This window comes from Trichosurus vulpecula, chromosome 3, assembly GCF_011100635.1.
Source record: "Trichosurus vulpecula isolate mTriVul1 chromosome 3, mTriVul1.pri, whole genome shotgun sequence".
NCBI lineage: Eukaryota > Metazoa > Chordata > Mammalia > Diprotodontia > Phalangeridae > Trichosurus > Trichosurus vulpecula.
The window spans coordinates 435,769,592-435,783,930 of record NC_050575.1 but is presented as its reverse complement, the minus strand read 5'-3'; the positions used below and the strand labels follow the sequence as shown (position 1 = coordinate 435,783,930).

Below are 14,339 nucleotides of genomic sequence, written 5' to 3'. Positions count from 1 at the left end.
TGACATTTAGGTGGCATTTCCTATGAGCCAGGCAATGTGTTAAGCACTTTATGATTATCTCATTTGATCCTCACAATAACCTGAGGAAATAAGTGCTATGATTATCATCTCTATTTTACTGATGAGGAAACTGAGGCAAGCCATAAGCTAAATGCCCTCCCCAGGTTCACCCAGCAAGGAAGTGTCTTAGGTTGGAATTGAATTCAGATCTTCCCACCTTCAGGCTTGGTACTTTACCCATTCCCCCAACTTCTCTGCCCCTTCCCCAGCTGCTACTTAAGCACATAATCTCATCTCTATCATTGATCAATTAATCTCGACCGGCCACTTCAGTTGATTAAATAAACTAGAGGGACCTATTTTTCCATAAGCGTGTAGTTATCTCTTTTTTTTTTGCTGTAATTTACCTTTAATGAGAATTTGATACACAAATATTAACAAATTAAAACCTAATAATGTAAATTATTTCATTGTACCATTTTATTTTTTCTGCAGCACATAAATGCAAGCATATTTTGACTTATGAAAAATATTAAAGTATAACCTTTATTAATTGGAATGCTTAGGGTATGGGTCTGTATAACTAATGGCTAATGTTTAATTCTTCTAGGTAAAAACCTTTAAAAAATATAATAGTTCACTTTTTTTGTCTTAATTTTACTGCCTTTACTAAGCTGACCACATTGTGATGGCTAAGAATCTTGTTGTGCCCTAGTCATAATTAAGATCAATCAAATCCAGCTTTCTAGTGCCACATATAACTTTACAATACCAAAAAACATTCTTCAGAAAATACACATGGCTAGCTAAGTTACATTTTTTGTAAGAATCTTTTGCTTTTTCAATGAGCATTAGGCCAGAAACTGGAGTATCATGGGATGATATCCCTGAAAACAAATCATAGAAAACTTGGTTTAGGGGTGCTAATTTATGCATTTGCCAAACACAGCTGTGTACGCCAGCTGCGTTCTACCACAAAGTAACAAATAACTTAAGCTGCTTTTTTTTCTGAACCTTGATTTCATACGATGTACATGGGCCAACATACATAACACACATCATACATGTGTTAATGCTTTCCTATTACAACCCATTTCTTTCTTTTAAGGGTTTATCTCTTCTTTTCCTTATAGGTTTCTGGAAAGCCATGTTTTATCCTCTATAGTAGTTAAAAGAATATATACTTGGCTCTCTTCTGCTGCTTGTTTACATAATCTAGTATTAACTTTTTTCTTCTCCACTCTGTTGCTGCTTTTTCATTTCGACCCTTTTGGCACCCATTCTCATTCCTTCTGGATTTTGTGGGTCACTGTGATGTTACTTCTTATCTCTTATATGGCTTGCTCCTTTCTTTCCTATCACTTCGGTTTTACCTTGACTTTTCTATGGTCAGTGATCATGGTGCTTAAACTGTCTCCTTTTCCCCTGCCAGCCTCCTTGAACTTTGGCTTCAGTACACTAAAGGGTAGATGACAGCACTTCCTTGAGCTTTGTGCGATTTCAGGTCTTCTCAATGATATTCATTCCCTTTTAGGTTTCAATGCAGAGTTATCCACATCAAAGATGATTATATGAGAGTTCTCAGAATATACTTATGGAGGGATATAACTCAGCCACAGATGTATTTAAATTCCCACTACTATATCCAATTCTACAGGAACACAGGTAGACTAGCTAATGTGAGATGTGATTTTCCATAATTAGAATAAGTTCATATTGTTCAGTTGATGGTACTTCTGAGTTACCTGGAAATCCAAATGAAATACTGGAGTCAACTGAAACCTAGAAAACCCAAATGATAATAAACACAAATATTTATGTGTTAGTCAAGTCATGTTTTTATCTTAAATTGTATGTAAAATGCACATTTATTCACCTCTTTCTATGTTCTCTGGCCATTCTTATTTGCAATTCAGGAAATAATTTACTCTATAGTTGACATATGATTTTAAACAAGAAATTTTCATTTTCTTATTTTACTGGTAATATCATCTTTCTATTTTAAAATGAAATCGAAACTCCTTTCATAAACATAATGAGGTAGCAGAGGAGAGGTTGGCTTCTTTCTTAAGGCAGCTGTTTTATTCATGGGATGTATTCCTTCTTTAATGTAAACGGTCAATGTCCTTATAGGAGTAGGTACATAAAATTGTAGATAGTCCGAATGCAATGTTACAAAATAAATATCAATGTTTATTAGGAAAGATAATGGTAAATTTCCATTCAGCAGAAATTAACAACTCCCCACACGATCTCTAGGAATTATTCGTAGTTCTGAGTCATGCTTTAGGAAAACATTCCCAGCAGTCTGTGCAGGATTTATTCCTATTCCATCATTTGTGATTATAGCACTTGTTGCTGCAGGAACTTTAAATTCTTCTGCAGCAAACTTTAAGACTGCTGTGAAAGGAGTATTTTCGGGAACACTGAGTACTTTGTACGGCAGCCGCGGGTCCGAGGTTAGCGTGATCTTAAAGGAAACTTTCGACATAGTGAGGCCGTGGCTGGACTTTAGGGAGCCTCACGGCAGTGCTCAGTTCCCTTCTGCCGCTCAATTGTTCGCAGTCCGTAGTTATCTCTTTTAAAATAATAATAGCAATACTTAATATTTTAGGCTGAAATAAACAATAATGTTGCCACCTGTACGTTTTGTTAAGGTTTCCAGACACGCAATTATAACGTATCAGCCGTTAGAAAGATCACAGCCAAACTCCCTCCTAAGCTGCATCGCTACTGTTGTCTTCTCAGCTCTAGAAACACAGCGCCCTCACTGCACTCTCTTGTGGTTGACTTGTTTCAGTTGTGTCCAACTATCCACGACCTGGCTGCAGGTTTTCTTGGTAAAGATAATGGAGTGGTTTGCCGTTTCCTTTTCAAGCTCATTTTACAGGTGACGAAACTCAGGCAGACAGGGCTAAGTGACATGCCTAGGGTCACACAGCTAGTAAGTGTCTGAGGCTGAATTTGAACTTGGGTCTTCCTGACTCCAGGCCCAGCCCTCTATTCACTGTGCAAGCTATCTGCTTTTAGGACGTCCATTAAAAACTCTTCTGAAGAATAACACTCAAAACGCTTCTTTACAAGATGAGTTAAAACCATGTTCTCAGGAAAGATATTCTTGTCTCCAGAATGAGAGTTAAACTGTCAGTGTCTCAAGATTCTATTCCTTCTTAAAGATACATTAACAATGTCTATAGTCTCTATGGGAGAAGCTATTGCATTCAGTTGAATTCTAGCCCTGTTAGAAGTTGGATTATAATAAACGTATTTTTTCGGAGTGTGCTATTATAGAGTACTTTCTCATAATGTGCCATAAAATGATCAATTGTTTGAGGCTTGCTCTCAGTCATGAAGTCACAGAATTGTTGACTGGTCCACTACAAATTCAGGTTGTGTAATCTCCGCTGAGATCTTATTGCTACATGACATTCCATTCACGTCTCCTTGAACAGTTTCCCGTCACACTCTACAATGCAGCTGTTCCAGATCTTCTCTTCTTAAGTCACCAAGCCCAAGATTGTATTTTGGAATGATCTCAATGGAAAAAAATTTAAAAAAGCCAATTTGGCCACAGACAAAAACAGCAACAAACCTTCTAGTGACATGCGTCTCTCTGTGATTAGCTAGGTTGGCAACCAGGGATTAGGCTTGGCCAGTTCCTGGAGCCATACTCAAAGCCTCTCCAGGACAGTTGAGCCTGATAGAGTTGGCATTCCAGTGGTATAGCTTTCAACAACCCAGTGTCACCCACATGCCATGATTGGGCATCTGTCAAAATAGGACTTTACAAAGTGGGGTTAGAGGCCATCAAAAAGGGTGCCAATATGAGGTTTATTAAAAAAAAATAAAAGTACTGTTATGCTTTGGAAAAAATACTAGAGTAAAGGCCAAGAATGTAGACTTTAGTCTTTTCTTTGCAACCAACAGGCTATGACTTTGGCCCAATTATTTAGCTTGTCTGACCCTCAGTTTCACCATATAAAGAAGAGAGGGCTGAATGAGATTATCATAGGATCATATATGTAGAGGAGAAAGGCTCCCCAGTGTTATCTAGTCCAACTCCTTCCTGTAGAAGATAAGGAAACTGAGGCATAGAGAAGTTAAGTGATTTGTTCAAGGTCCCCCTGTTAGTAAGTGGAGTTGGCTGTGAATTGAAGCCAGGTCCTTTGATTCTCAGTCTGGTCTTTTCAATCTCTGCCCTTCAATCTATAAAGTTCTAGGAATGTGTAACCTTTTTATACTTGGGTTATGGGTGACACCCACCCCAGGAGTCTTACTAAGTACAGAGCTGTGTCTATACTTTGTAGGCCTTTAGAGAAGAAACACATAACCTCTTTCCTTGGAAAGAATCCATCACTTTATTGGGGGGCTATTTTTCCTCTTCCTCTCATGTCAGAGAGAGGTCTAAGATCAGACTATCCACCCCCTCACATCATGAGATCACCCCTCTCAACTCTCATAGCTCCATGTGCCAGGTGATAGGAGCTCAAGCCATTATATTTTAACTTCTAAAGTCCCAGGGCATCTCTTGCCAAGGGCTGAGCTTCATACTTATTATAGGCCCAACTAAATGTTTTAATATCTATAGACCTCTCTCTCTACTCAAGGATTTTATTGCTGTGGATCTATGGTGCCCAAGATGTACAGGTAAGAATATCTCACCCAGGGAAAATGTTTTTGCTTAAGAAGGCCTAGTCCCCTGAAATCAATCTCTTTTCCCAGCCTTAGGTCCAGGCCACAGAAATTCATTGGGGAAAAACAGTTAGGGTTAGGGATGAGGTTAATGTTTAGTTTAGGGTTTGGTGTGCAATGAACGACTCCATCTTCCATTATATGGGGGATTCCCTGAAAGGGTGAGTGGCTCAGACTGGGGCCTTCAGGGTTCCCACTTTTCTATTGCAGAAGAGGAGGAAGCGATAAAGGACCTTCCAGATGGCCTTGGGAAGTTGTTCCTGTGGACAAAATTCTCTAGGTTAGTCTCTTCTCATTTCCCATCTCCAACTCTCCCCACCATCCATGCTAATGAGACATAGAAAGTAATGAGGGCGATGAGGAGGTACTTGTACAATTGCTCACATACATGTGTGCATACACCCCACCACATGCACACGTGCACGTGCGCACACACACACACACACACACTCTGCAGCCTCCCTGTTACCTTTCCAAAGAACTCTTGCCCACTCAGTGACTTCCCTTCTTTACCATCCCCCCCTGTGATGGCCTTTGGGGGGGGCTCCTTTACTTTCCTCTGTAATATATACCGTGGTATTATAGAGCCATCTTCATCACCAACACCATAACCATCTTGCAGTCCTCCCCCTCACCAGGGTCAACCTAGGCTGTAGGAAGTGAGGTGGGATGTAATGATGGCTCTGATGGACTGTGCCAGCGGTCAGCCCACCACTGGAAAAGCACTAGGCCATTCTGAATGGGCAGAGAAGGAACAGAATGGACAGAGTGCTGATTTTTCTAGGTGACTTTGGAGTTGTTTTGAGCTCTGAGATTTAAATATTCCGTTTGGAGAGGGATTTCCTCATAGCAGTATTGCAGGTTGATTGGAATGTCTTCACCATCTTTAGTGTCAGCATCACCTTTAGCTGCAGGACCATCATTAACATTATTATATTTATCCCCTTTTCTAACTCCATTCCCTTCACTTGCATCTACACAGTCCTTTGTAAAGTCCTTTCTGTCCATTACTTGTGTACTTTCTTATCTCCTTGGGATCTCCCCACACACACACACCTGTCTTCCTTTTCTTCCACGTGTTGAAGGTCACAGCAGAGCTCAGTACCAGGATGACAATTGCCAGTACGCTTAGCACCATGGCCCGAGATCTCTTCATAGTTGGCTTCTCAGGAACTCCAGGAATAAAAGACAACAAATAAACAGGGGTGGGAATTTCCCCATGAGGCAATGGGACTGTGGTGAATGGGGCCCTTTCTCAGGGGACAGGGGGAAGAAACTCCAAGAATTGGCCTCCTTGGGATGAATTCAATCAGTGTGGATGATGTACTCACCTGGGAACATGACTGGAGTCTCTAGCTCACTGTGCTCTACCACACAGGCGTAACCTGTCCCAAGGTCATTGGGCAGGAGTTCTAGGGTGATTTGGAGGTAGAAGGTGGCATCGGCATTGGGCAGGGTGCCACTGGAGCTCTCCTGTCCCCACACACCCAGTTCTCCATCCCTTTCCCAGCGAAGCATGATGGAGCGTGGGTAGAAGCCAGTGGCCCTGCAGAAGAGGGTGACTCTGCCATCAGGAGCATCATGTCGGGACACGGTCACATCAGGGGGAACTGATGGCACAGAGCAGGAGAGAAAGCATCATGTCCAAAGTTCAGTGAGAATCTGCTCTTCACCTCATTTCTACTCACTTCAGAACACCCATGACTATCTCTGGGTCCACACTTCCTTCACCAATATGGGTCATGACCTCCCCACAACTTAGTAGACAGTTTGCTTTTGGCAAAGATGAAAAAAACCCCAAACAAAAACACAACCATTGGCTAGTGACCAGACTTCTAGTGATGATTACCTTGGCTCTTAGCTAGGCTGGGTGACGGTGATCATACCTGAGTTAGTGATTGATATTTCCCCATACGGTAAGGTCTGCTAAAACGCATCCCTAGTTTTAATGGTTTGTAGACCTCTGTATCACATCTACATCATGAAGAGCTTTCAGAGTGGGACTTTTATCATATCATAAACCTCCCAAAAGAAGGGATGATGTTTACCACTTCTATGCTATGGATTTTCCCACTAAGACTGGAATAGCTCCTGGGACTATAGATATTTGGTCTTCTGGTCACAGTGATGTAGACTTCCCATGAGGATACAGGGGAGTGAAGCAGGGACTCACCATTTCCCCTTACGTTTGAGTACTGCAGGACTTTCCTCAATGGCTCGACACAATCTTCCTGCATGTAGCGTTCTATCTTCTTATAGGGGAAAATAACTTCCCAGAAGGGTTTGAAGCACTCAGCCTCAGGCTTCATTGCCACCCAGTGCCTCAGCTGCTCATCTACTCCACAGAAAGCCTCTCCATCCACAGCATACCAGAAATGGCTGCTCACATGGATGTCTCCATCTAGGTGACAGTCATGCCAGAACTGCACCGTGTGATTATCTGAGTGGGCAGGGAAAGAAAAGGGTTAATTTGACTACAAAACAGGTGTTTATCATTTAATGTAATCCATTTGAGGGCAGAGATAGTATCATGTTAATTTTTATATTTTAAGTTCCTCGCAGAGTGCCTCGAACATTGCTTAGGAAACAGTTGCTTAGAAAGTATTTATTGAGTTGGACTGGGAAGAGGTGACCTGTTTTATATGCCTCAGAAGGGAAGGGATTATTTTTTGTGAACTTTGGGGTTTAGTTGTGCCTTAGGTTGAACTTCTGATTTTTGAGGTGATAGGAAAATTGCCTGTACCATGTATACTGTAATGGTTCTTGATTGGGGGAGAAGGTGATGTCTTGTTAGATAAGTGGTTGCACAGGTAAAACTCCAAAACCCAGGCATTTCAATAAGCAAAGGAGAGAAGATTCTTTTCTGGAATCCATGAATGATCCCAGATGAAAGACTGTGAAGTTGATAGCTAGGAAATGCTGATCCCTGGAACTGTTTAGTGACTGTAGGACAAATGTATATTGCCTAATTATGGCTAAGCTGGCAGAAATGTTGGCTTTGATTTGTATTCAATTTTCACTCCAGACACTACGTGTGTTGGTGAGAAATTGTGTCCCTTATTTATGAGTGCAATGGTATTATTTTATTTTTATTTTGCCTTCTGTTTAGTAAATGTTTCTGACTAATAGTGGACTTCATCTTAGTTGATTTGTGAAATGAGAGGTTAGGTGGGGAGCCTACAGCACCTAGTGGCAGGAGAGTATTTCTCCCACCAGCATTACCCTTAGAACTTTGAGAGTATTAGTTATAGTGGTGGTCAGATCCTTTGGCAACCCCCAACCTGCTAGAGTTTGGTTGCAAATTAGGTAAATGAGTTGAGAAAAAGAAAGAAAGAAAGAAGAAAGAGAGAGACAGAGAAACAGAGACAGACATACTGACTGACGAATGGACAAAGAGACAGAGAGATAGAGACAAAGAGACAAAGAGACACAGAGACACAGGGACAGAGAGGCAGATACTAGAGGGGGGAAGGTGTATGCTTATAATACATAAACCTATGTAAATAAACTTATGATTTGGAATGTGTAACAATACAGAATAGATGTGGAAAGCAGGCATTGAGATATAATGGCTATTGCAGGAGAAAGGGGACAAATGTTTAAGGAAACATGGCAGCAGGTTTCTGGCCACAGGGATTTAGGAAAGTCCTGACTCTTCATGGTTTAAGTTGGGGTTCAGTGATTAAGGATGTTTGAGGAGTAACAAAATCCCAAGGGCTGATGACAAGTCCTGTAGATTTATTTCAAGACTCAGAGCTGGTGCCTTGAGAAGCTCATGTGGTAGAGCGTGTACTGAAGGGCAGAACCCTTCACAGCCCAGAGTTGGGGCAGACTGACCTTCACCCTTGGTATCACTCTGTATCCAATTCTGGAGGGCCCAGAGAAAGTTGATCTCACTGGACACCAACTTCTGCCGCTTCTCTTCAATGTAATGGGCCCCCAGCACCTGGGACACCCAGGCCTCCTTGATCACAAGCTGTTGGTCTTTTTTGTCATAGAAGCTCCCCTGCACGCCATCCATAGAGCTGACCATGGTGAAGTCCAAGAGAGACTTTGTTGTACCTACTGCTGTGAAACACATCTCGAGGCTGTGGTAAGCTAATTTTGAGAAAGGGAAGGAGGAATAATAGCAATCAGATTTTATGGCCCCAAGGTTTCTTCCCATGCTTCCTATTGTTAGGATTGTAAGTAGGGTCAGGCAGGCTGGGTCTTTTTCCCAGAGGACGGTCCAGAGTGGGCATGGCATGCAACATTCTTTCCTAACAGTGCCTACCACATAACTTAGTACACAGCTGTGCTCAATAGGGCTTTATTGACCGACTGAGTCAGAGGCTGGGGATGTAAGCACTTTGCCAACCATGACCTTGCCTTTTGGTATTTAAGAAAACATAATGATGTATAAATATGACTGAAGATTTGAGGCATTAATGTAGCCAAGCTGTGGGATAAAAAATGAGCAGGTGCAGGAGGATATTGTCCCAGAAAGTGTAACATTTTTTTTGTCTGCATCAGGGCTGTGGTGATACTAATTTTTTAAAGCAGAGATGGCAGGGCAGCCATTTCTGTGGTTCAGGAGATCGGTCTCATAATTCTGTAGGCAGAGAATGCTAGAGTGTGGGGAGAGGAAGTAAAGGAGTGCCAGAGATCTCTTGGTGCAATGAGACAATGTCGTCCTAATTGTTCTCCTTGCCTCAAGTCTCTCCCCATTCCAATCCATCCTCCTTATACTTTAATGCTGTATAGGTAATTAAAGTGGGCCCTTAGCACTTATTCAACCAAGTGCCCTTGAAGAGTTTGGTCCTTGATGACCTCCTTGGCTCAAGGGAAAGCCTATTTTATATAGGTTTGAGTGACATGTTTGTGACATCAGAGGCTTTTAGACCGTGTGGGTTTAAGTCGCATTTTTGTGAGTTGCATGTGTGACTCACCTATGACCCTGAACAAGAGATATAAACCCAGAGGTTGGCGTTCTCCCTTGGGGCTCTGAGCCACAGGAGGAGTGGCGCAGCCATTGTTATAAGCTCCCCAGCTCCTGAACTCAGATGTTGATGGTTTCTTGGTAACTATGAATTGTATTTGGTCTGTTCATAATGTATGTTTGTAACTTGTTTGTATTTGCTCTGAAGTTCAGGTGGCTGGCTTTTCCTCCTGAAATAAGTGATTTTATACGTATATGTTGGATTAAACTAAACTTGTTAACTGCTTTATGTTGCTTTCCTTAGTAAAGCAGATCAAAGAACCTGTGCTGGCAGCTCTTGCTGTTGGACTTATGTTGGTCTTTCACCCCCACAGCAGATGCTAGCTGAATTGTTGCAACAAATGCCTTCAGGTTCAGTTGTGGGAAAAGATCTTATTACATAACAATCAAAGCAATTTTCCAAAATCATAGATCTGTCCATGCTAACCCCCTACTCAATACATTCCAGTGGTTTCCTGTTATTTCTAGGACCAAATAAAAATCCCACAATTTAGTATTGAAAGCACTTCACAATCTTGCCACATCTTCTCTTTCTAACATTACTACACATTATTCCCCCTTCATGCTCTTTTCAGCTCAACCATACCGTTCTTACTGTTACCCCTATGTGTCACTCTCTGCCTCTCCCTGGCTCTTTGGTGGCTGTCCTCCTTGCCTGGATTGTTTTGTAAATCTTAAAGCACTATCTGGATGCTATTAATATTATTTATAACAATTTGTAATTAGTCATTAATATAATAATTATAATAATAATATTTAGCCTTGCTTGGGTGGGATTCCTTTGGAACTAACCAAAGCACTCACAGCTCTAGCTTTGTTGAGGTATTTCTAGCTCTTAGTAGCAGGGGAGATTGGTAGGATCTCTTGATTTTTCTGGACTTGGGTATCTCCCATAGAGCGTATACATGCATTCTGGTCTATTTACATGAAACATGTACTATGGCTCCCTTGCTAAAGGACATGCTTTAGACTGATACAGTCTGGCTACATGCCCTTTTCCTTCTCTCCTCTGTGCCTTATGGCAGTATTCTCCACTCCACCTCCCCAATGGAGACTGATATGTGTCAGTCCACAAACATTTATCAAGTGCCTTCTATGTGCCAGGCATTGTGCTAAGGGCTAGAAACACAAAAAAGGCAAGAAAGAATGCTCTCAAGGAGCTCACAGGGTGATTGGAGAAATAATTATGTACAAACAACACAGACATGGGCTAAATTGGGGAGATTTGCAGAGGAATGGCACTAAGGGTGAGGAGGGCTGGGAAAGACTTCTTGGAGAAGGTGAGACCTCGGCTGAGAATTATGGCTGGCACCTGTTTTTGCCATGGCATGGGAAGCTTCCAGAAGACAGAGGACTGCCTGTCTCATGTGACTGGAGGATCTGGGGGAGGGAGGAAGGGTGTATCTCCTTCTGGACTAGGAATTGCCTGAGGGCCTGTCACCCTCATCAAACTCAGTTATATTCAGCTAAGTTTCAATGAGTATGTAGGGTGATTCCCATGAAGTGGTCCTCTCCTTTAAATTTGCAGTGAATATTTCCAATGGGCTGGAACTAATTTTACACACTTGTAATTTTGAATAGTGTGAACTTGAATTCATGCAACCACATTATTCCAACTAGTAAAGATCTCAACTTCCCACCTCTGTATGCCCACCCCACCCTCTGACTCACCTGCCTCAGTATCCCTTAGAACAATCACACCCACAATTAGCAGCCAGGATGAGAATGATTCTCTCCTTGTCTTCTGACTCTCCATCTTGATCTATAGGTAGGGGCTTGGTTTCTTCAATAGCATCCCTTTGGGGGTGAAGCTTCTCTTCTCCAGACAAGTATACTCTGCTGCACCCAAATGGGAAATGAGCCTCCCTAAACTGTATCCCCACCCTGCTGAGGACTGCTCTGCAGGCGCCCTGCCCTCCTCTCGTTGCCAGCTGGGACATCTGTCTTCTAGGCAGTACCTGATACTGCCTGGGAGCCATTAGAACAGAAGCAATGGAGTTTGTGGTGAGGGCAGGAAACCCCAGAGGTGACAGCCATCAGGTGTTGCTGGGGGGTCCACAGATGGGATTGGGATAGTGCCAGTAGTTGTCATTCTTTAAAAAATACTTTAAAAAATTATGCAGCATTTTCTTCCCCCTTTAAGTATGCTTCAGTCTATATTCAAACAATACCAGTTCCTTCTCTGGAGGTGGATAGTTTACTTCCTCATTAATCCTTTGGGCTTATCTTGGATCACTGTATTGCTGAGAATAGCTAAGTCATTCACAGTTCTTCATCGAACAATATCACTGTTACTGTGTTGTTCTCCTGGTTCTGCTCACTTCACTATTGCCAACCTCAGAGTTTGGTCTAAGAAACACAAACAAAATTAGGTTGTTTGTGCACTCATTTCTCTCAGAGCAGACAGAGCACGCATGCTGAGCTGCAGTCAACCTTTGGGGGTTGGAGTACATAGTTTTTATATCCTTCCAACAGGGGCTGACATTACTCCATCATCATTTCACCTCTGGACAGAGGAAATTCCTCTTCTATTAGACCCACCCCTCCCATCTGGGCTATCTAGACAAAAGAGTCTGTCTCCACCCAAGTTTCAGTAGAGTAATGGGCTTCCCTACTTTATTTATTGAATATTTAATTTATTTTCCATTTTGCTTCCTTACTTTGGTTAAATTCCTTTCAGCTTGGGTGGGGGCTCATCGGGATAAGGAGAGTCATGTGTCCAATAGCGTTATCAGTAATGTTCTTTTGGGGGGATGTCTGGGTTCAGCAAACAAACACTTCGAGGATCTCAGGCATGAGCTTGAGCGATGCTCAGTTTGCCTCCTGACTAGCTGATTCTGATTCCGAGGTTAGTTCGGCCTCCTCTGGCTAGTGAGGAAGCTCAAGCATATCAACGTGGTTGGTAAGGTCGTTAACCATTCTATTTTCACAATTTTCATTTTTTTTTACACTGTGCTTCAGTTCATGTAAATCTTTCCAGATTTTTCTGAAATTATGCTGCTTATGGCACAATAGTATTCCATTATATTCCTGTACCACAACTTGTTTGGCCATTCCCCAATTGGTGGGCATCCCCTCAATTTCCAGTTCTTAGCCACTATTAAAAGAGCATCTATAAATATTGTCAAATAATGAGTTTTTGAGGGGCTAGCTTTCTAGAACTCTTGCTCAGGAGCCCCCACCAATGTGCTTATTGTTGATGGCTAGTCACACTTAATTAGATTTTATCAAAGGTATTTTATAAAATGGTATAATCACAAAAGTAGTCACAAAGCATTGTCCCAAACTGGGAAAACTCTTGTCATGCGTACACAAAGTGCCTAAATGGAGTTGATTTAGACTTAAAGTAGAAAGGTAGTGAGATACATGTGTAGAGAACCCAGGTGGTGAAGGGATAACTCCTGGTTACTAGAAGACCTCGTCTTCAAGTTCCCCTTAGGTATCGTAGCTCTTAGTTGGGATTTGAGGGTCATTGCCTTTGTGAAATCCATAGATGAAACTTCTCTCATAACCTGATGTTGCACCCTCCTTGGAACTGCTCCCTCTCTTGGGTGTTTATTTTTCTGTGTCTGATGTTGGTCCTTGGTATGTCTCTCTCTGCTACCAGCTGGATGTACCATCTTCAATTACATAGTCAATAGGGGTAGGGAGGAAAGAAACTTTTGTTTCACTAAACTCAGTTCCCTTTCAGGGACTTGGCTTGAGCTGAAATCTTCTCCTGGATTTATCTCCCCTAGATTGGGGAACTGCTGAAATTCTCCTGCTAATAAAAACTAGAAGAATGGTTACCTTGTTTGACTAGCCAGTCAGACTTTTCCCCTTCTTGATCTAACCAAAGAAGTTCCCCCTTGCTTACATATGTTGATTGATTGATTCTACAACTCAAAGTGACATTTTTATCTAATAAAACTCTCAAGGAATAGAACATATTACTAATTAAGGTGTGTATGTGTGTGTGTGTGTGTGTGTGTGTGTGTGTGTGTGTATTCTCACACCTTACAATGAAATCCATCATTTCTTACAGTATGATAATATTCCATTACATTCATATGTGAGAATTTGTTTGGCCATTTGCCAATTAATAAGCTTTACTTTGTTTCCAGTTGTTATATTTTCCTGTATATGGGACTTCTTCTTCTTCTTCTTCCTCTTCTTCTTCTTCTTCTTCTTCTTCTTCTTCTTCTTCTTCTTCTTCTTCTTCTTCTTCTTCTTCTTCTTCTTCTTCTTCTTCTTCTTCTTCTTCTTCTTCTTCTCCTCCTCCTCCTTCTCTTCATCTTCTTTCTTCTCCTCCTCTTCTTTGTTCTCCTCCTCTTTCTTCTCCTACTCCTCCTTTTCTTCCTCCTCCTGATCCTTCTTCTTTTCCTCCTCCTCTTCCTCCTCCTTCTCTTTCTTCTTTTTCTTCCTCTTCAGAACAAAAATTACAGACATTTTGATATTTTTTGAATGATCCAGATTGCTTTTCAAAATGGGTGGACCAATTTACAATTCCAACAGACCATTAAATTATCTTTCCACAACCTCATCCAACAAAATTTTTTTTGCACTTTTGTTAGCTTTGTCAAATAGTTAGGTGTGAGGAGATACCACAGACCTATAAATGTTTTGTTTTGCATTTCTCTTATTAGGAGCGATTTCCAGTTATCCTTTCATATGGTTATTAATAGTTTCC

General features: G+C 41.6%; 2 protein-coding genes across 2 annotated transcripts; both read right to left on the bottom strand.

Annotated features, from left to right (window-relative positions):
• Positions 1 to 2,165: 2,165 nt before the first annotated feature.
• LOC118844797 (ubiquitin-fold modifier 1-like) lies at positions 2,166 to 2,535 on the bottom strand. Its single transcript, XM_036752780.1, has one exon. It carries the CDS (start codon positions 2,489 to 2,491, stop codon positions 2,234 to 2,236), a length of 258 nt encoding a protein of 85 aa, XP_036608675.1. The 5' UTR covers positions 2,492 to 2,535; the 3' UTR covers positions 2,166 to 2,233.
• Positions 2,536 to 4,893: 2,358 nt separating this feature from the next.
• On the bottom strand, positions 4,894 to 11,465 carry LOC118842847 (zinc-alpha-2-glycoprotein-like). Its single transcript, XM_036750151.1, is given in 6 exon segments — positions 4,894 to 4,952; positions 5,749 to 5,865; positions 6,024 to 6,302; positions 6,866 to 7,132; positions 8,530 to 8,790; positions 11,342 to 11,465. Coding segments are annotated over 6 exon segments (1,107 nt in total).
• Positions 11,466 to 14,339: the final 2,874 nt, after the last annotated feature.